The 6,333-nt window shown below is 27.7% G+C and overlaps 1 protein-coding gene across 1 annotated transcript; it reads left to right on the forward strand.

The window, feature by feature from the left end:
- The first annotated feature begins 1,994 nt into the window (after positions 1-1,994).
- Positions 1,995-6,333, forward strand: LOC100574063. The gene is made up of 8 exons (XM_003243949.3): positions 1,995-2,545; positions 2,600-2,734; positions 2,817-3,020; positions 3,100-3,315; positions 3,382-3,558; positions 5,110-5,398; positions 6,029-6,110; positions 6,244-6,333. The coding sequence occupies exons 1-7, from the start codon at positions 2,093-2,095 to the stop codon at positions 6,091-6,093; spliced, it is 1,539 nt and encodes a 512-aa protein (XP_003243997.1). The 5' UTR covers positions 1,995-2,092; the 3' UTR covers positions 6,094-6,110; positions 6,244-6,333.

The following is a 6,333-nucleotide window of genomic DNA, read 5'->3' on the forward strand; positions in this document are numbered from 1 at the left end:
TACAATTATTCGCATTTCCTTATCGTTTATACATTCAAAAAAGAACCTGGCATGCAGCAGGACACGGTATTAGTGTATTACACCAGATGAGGAAAGACCGCTAGACACTTTAAGTCACAGTTTTCGGATACCGGTTTTGAAATTTTACGATTTCGGTTTCAACTTAACAATACCGATAGTAAGAAATTTCGGTTTCGGTTTCGGTTTCAACTTAGCAATACCGGTATTAAGAAATTTCGATTTTGGTTTCGGTTTTGTATACCGGTTTCTAAAGTATTTTCAGGGGGCTATGTCGTCTATACAATTATCATTCTGTGTTCCGTATTGTCAATTATCATATATAGTATTTGCTAGTAACTTTAATTTATGTCATTACTATTTATAAAGCAACTAATAATTTTGCGAATAATGAAATGTTTATCAACAAAATTAATTATGATCTCAATTTTATTATGATTATTAATTATGCGTATTAATAGAATTTACGTATTTAAAGACACGTCAGTTAAAAAAGAATAAAAGTTTCCAATTTTTTCAGATTTCGGTTTTGACTTTAATACTGGTATCCAATTTATTTCGGTTTCGGTTTTAAATTATAATACCGGTATTCAGGGATCGAAACCGTTTCAAATTTTAACGGTTACGGTCTTAGTTCTTGAGAACGGTTTTCTAAATTTTCTGGTTTTGGTTTAGGTTTTAAGATCGGTTTTTAAATTTTTTTGGTTTTGGTTTTTGGAATGGTTTTTAAAAATGTCCATTTTATTTTCCTGTCTAATTATTGTAGACTCGATTTTTATTATCTATTAACTATTATAAGGGCCGAGTCTAAAGCCCTGAAATATGGCTACTTTGTATGATTAGTGTACAATATACGATATAACAAATTTACGTTCAGCAGAACTAATTTTGTGTTATTAACTTGAATATTTTGTACCTAATTTAGGTGCCTCGTGCCTACTTTTGCATTCGACATAATATTATGTTGTCATATTATGGTTGAGATCATTATTCGATTACATTAATATTTAATCGTATTTGCAATTTCCAATTATAAGTTTAGTAATAATATATATATATATATATATATAATCGTGATTTTTATCAATAAATCCAAACATAACAATTTTTTCGTATAAAAATAGTAAAATTACAAATAATATAATTAACTTTATGGAATTCAAATAAACCGATATTAGTTTTAAATTTTCATCGGTTTTTCAAGAACGGTACAAGAACGGTTTTTCAATTCTATGGTTTCGGTTTGGGTTTTGAAAACGGTTTTTTAAGGTCTTAGGTTTCGGTTACGGTTTTTTAACCGGTGTTTAAATGCGTTTGGTTCCGGTTCCAGTTCCGGTGCTCAGAAATGAGAAAACCGCGGTTTTAATCGGTTTTTTGGAAAACCGGTTATACCGGTTTCGATCCCTGACGGTATCCAATTTTTTCCGGTTTCGGTTTTGACTTTAATACCGGTATCCAATTTTTTTTGGTTTCGTTTTTGATTACGGTTTCAGTTTCGGTTTTGAAAATGATTTCAAGCCCTGAATATTAGAGAATAAAAAATCTACTTTTATACAATTAGACTGATCATTTTTTTTTTTTATGAACATTTTACAATTTATACAATATGCGTTGTACATTAAGCATTATTTACGTAAAAGAAGTACGAACCATCAAGTGAGTACGGCGTGAGTTAGACGGATCAGTTAGACGAGTGTTATTGATCAAAACTAAGTATTGATTAGTCTTCGAACTTAATTTCTAATTGTTAAATAGTATATTAATAAGTAATATGATTCTAAAACTTTTTAATTCATATTACCTATAAATGATATTTATATGTAGGTAGATATACTTTTTTTAAATAATATTATAGACTTTGAATTGTTCACTCGGGATATTGGCTTAAAACATTATGTAAATATCAAAAAAATAATTAACTGACACCAAAGATACATATTAATATTGTGTATTAAAAAAAATAACAATGTATTGTTTTTAGAAAAAAATTATTGAATTGCAATAAATATATTTTAAGCACATTTTAAATTATTATTTAAATTTTATTATATACTGATAAATTAATTTTGTATAAATGGTGAAAATCAATATCAAATCCAAAAACAAATCCAAGAGGAAATCCAAAACTAAAAAAGCCAAGAAACCTAAAAAAATTATTAAAACCATTGACACCGTTATACCGATTTCTACTCCTGTAGGTTCAGTTCATTTTGATGAATTTCTAAAAATATGCAGAGAACCAAAATTAATTCAAAATACAACAGAAATCGCTAAAAAAACAAAAAATAAATCAACGAAAGGTAAAAAAAGTAAGAAATCTACGAAAACAAAAAAAACGAAGAAAATTAAAAAGACTAAAAAAACTAAGAAATCTAAAAAATCTAAGAAAATAGGCATTTCTAAGGTGAAGGTAGTCGTAAAACCAGATGATATTCTTCCGCCACCTCAACCAACATTATTTCCATTGATCAAGGCTTTATTACTACCTTCCGATGACGATACTCTTGATGAAAATACATTATTCTCAGTGAGTTGTATAAAAATAAATGAAAAGTCATGATATAAAAATGTTATGTTATAGGAATTTGTTGTTGGCAAACCCGAAACATTCATGAAGCAATCATCAATTCGAGAATTAACAATAATTGAACAACAGGCCAATAACACAGTTGATGAAATAAATAACTTAGAAGAAAAAATCAAGACACTGATGCAGGTAAAAACTAAATTTAAACAATATAAATGTTTTACTAATATTACTAAAAACATATTTTAAGATAAATGTTTTTATTTTACAGAAACCTAAATTGAACGAAACTGAAATTATTGAATTAGAGAATCAACAATTGCTTGTTATGAAGTTATTAAATGATTTTGAAAACAACTTGGCGAAAATTCGGGATATTTTTAAGAATGACAATTTGGACAACACTAATGAAACTGACACTGATAAAGAAGATATAAAATGTCATATCACTGATAAGACTGAATCAGATCAGATGGTTTGAACAAACTAATTTAATTTTTTTTTTAAATAACGGTATATTTCATTTTATTTCAATACCAATTAAATTATTACAGAATGTTGAGAAATGGTATGAAATCAATGATCTAGCATACCTTCTGTCACCAAATACATCATTTGAAAAAGGCATTACCGTATCGGATGGCCTATTGGAAATGCTTGACGAGTTAAAAGACAAAAAAAAATCTCCTAAAAACAATGCGAAACGTAATGATGTATTCAAAAGACTTAAAAATAAATTCAGTATATTATTGCCTCCACCAAATGTGGACGTAAGATAAAATTCAATATATACTTAGTTAATTTCAAGTTTTTACAAATATTTTAATTGTTTCTAGGGCAACAAAGAATATTTGATGTGGGTAGACAAAAAACTTCACAGAGATCATCGGGATATGTTGAATGGTACCAAAAATCTGAAGATATTTCAGTGTTGGAATCAGTTAGAACTTAAATATAATATTATCAATGCACTTATGATATCTTTGAAGGATGCTATTAAATCAACATCTCCGGTTTGTTCTAACAACTTATTATATATATTTTATTAATATTAATTAATATCTATGGTTAATACTTAATAGTCATAGAGTCTTAAACTATTATGAATTATATTAGTATAAAATAATGTGTGTAACCGTGTAAGTACATCATACCATTAGTATTAGATAGTTAAATTACAATTCAAAAAAACAAGGATCAGTATGTTGCATAGTAAATTTAAAATGCACTTCGTAATCTCCGTAGGTAACTTTTACGGATAGCGTGTTAAATTTGAATTCAATGATAAATCATCGCATATGAAAACGACTGTGAGTGGATATGAGTGGTGGTCCGCTAAGCATATTTTATAATTTATTAATTCAACCATAAGAAATTAATTTTTCCGTTACTAATACGGTAGATTCGAATATTTTTATATTGTGATGATATTACTTAGTAAATTAACCGTCGAATTTGTTAATACTTAACCATATTATATTATTATAAATGTTATTCTATATAATATTTATATTATTTAGATCAGTTACTCGTATTTATAATTTGATTGTTGAGTTGTAATTTAATCTAAACAAAATCTAATTAATATAAATTATAATATCCTCTATAACTTACAACTTTTCATTGGATCATTAAAAGTAATTACCTACATATTAATACTAAAACTTTTAGTAAAAGCATTGTTTAGGCTGAGAACGAAACAATAATAGTTCGTGCGTCCGGTATCATAAATACTTCGTACCTATCACACTATAACAATAATAATTACCGGCTGCTCTGCATGTGAATGTGTGCGTGAGTGGTGGTGTGTGTAGTTCGATCAGCAGTGGTCAAGATTGCCGTACAAATACTGATGAACTACGTCTGAAGTGAGTGTGTACGTGTGTATAATATATGTAATATGTCTTGTGTATGACGTGCACTTAAAGAATAAAAATGTCAACACGTATTTTCACTATTTGAATAATAAAATATAATAATGTTCTAAAATAATACACAATAAATAAATTTGCGGCCCTTTTGACCCAACAGGTAAAAATAATATATTTGGTCGTCTGACACAGTTGTTCAGTATATAATAATAAGTAATAAGCTATTTGAGCAGCCAAGAATAATAAATAATTTTGCTAAATAGTATAATATGAATTAGCTATTATAGAGCTGTAATATAATAATAATAAGTATTGTATAAAAAACTCACAGCTTGTCCGTGCTCGGCTGGCCAGCTGCTACCTTTCTATATAATAATAATAATTCATGACACATAGGTACAAAGTATCGGAACAACAGTTCAATATTACAATATTTGTTACTTAATGACATGTACTTTCAATCGTTGCGCATAATTCTTACACCCCTACTCTACTCAACTCTCCCACTAATAACCATTTACATGACTACACACTATAAAGATCATGTGATGCTGAAACGATATATAAATCAGGTGGCCAATAATGTGCCCCTTAATAAATAGCCGGGATCGAGGGCCTTAAGGTTTTCTACCAATACACGAGTTTGCTTAAGCTTATTAGACTCTTAATATTAACATTTCAATATATCAACAGTTTTATTATGCAAGCAATAACACAAAATCTCAGTTCGCGGTTGATCAAAGTATTTTGGTCCAAGCATTAGACGAATTCAAACGTAAGACGAGGAATACCTTTTTACATGCCGGTCTAGAGGATTATTGGAAAATAAATCCTGAATCTATAAGACTTGGATCCAGACCATGTTTTGACGTTACGATTCGACAAAGAAACACAGTCATAGATAATATCGTTCCGATAGATAAACGGACATTTTCATTTTTACAACGAAATCCCATTAAAATGAACGACAAAAATTGTAAAGGTAATTACATACTATAAATACACAAACATACCACTTATAACATTGAAGCAAAATATTCACCAAGCATGCTCACCTATTTTTTCTTCGATATTATAGTTATTCAAATTATAATTTTTTACACTTAGTAGGTCAAGTAGTTTTCTGTATAGATAAAAATTCTGTATTTCAAATGAGAACCCCCCTTTATACTGTAAATTATTAAGTGGATAATTTGTCTGAAAATATTGACGTAACAAAATTAAAATTTGATTTAAAATTAAATTAAATTTTGGAGTTTATGTACAAATTATAGGTCCATTATAATGTTTTTATAATAATATATAGGAACAACAGTGATTTTAAAATTTTAAAATTTTAGTAATTAATATTATTCCATCAACAATTAATGTTAATTGATAATTTGTAAAAATGGTTCAAATATAATAAATACTACATCGAATACATCTATTATATAATTTCGTAAAACCATTTTTAAGGACACCATCCTTAATATAAACATTTTATTGACTGAGAAATTACTTTACCTTATCTAATTAACACATACAAATCTGGGCTCTAGCTTGTAATATGTTTTAGAATATAGTACTTAAATGTATATAATATATTAAAATATTTATATTATTTATACAGATACAATACAGCCGTCAAGTTCAAAAAACAGTGAAATTGAAGTCGGTAATACCAACTATAACTAATTTATAAACATATTGAGGTATAATAATAGTATTGTATATTATCTTTATTATTAAAAAAATACTTAAATATTCACCAATAATTTATCAAAGATTAACGTTAACGATTAAAAAAGTTACACGTATTGGCTGACATACTAAGTTATATTTTAGGAAGTGATTTCATTCAAAACCCTTTGTCCGTTCATCTAATGGAACGAGATTGTCTAGCCACTCTATATGTTTGTGTTTTGTTGGTGGATC

This window comes from Acyrthosiphon pisum, chromosome X (assembly GCF_005508785.2).
Source record: "Acyrthosiphon pisum isolate AL4f chromosome X, pea_aphid_22Mar2018_4r6ur, whole genome shotgun sequence".
NCBI classification, from domain to species: domain Eukaryota; kingdom Metazoa; phylum Arthropoda; class Insecta; order Hemiptera; family Aphididae; genus Acyrthosiphon; species Acyrthosiphon pisum.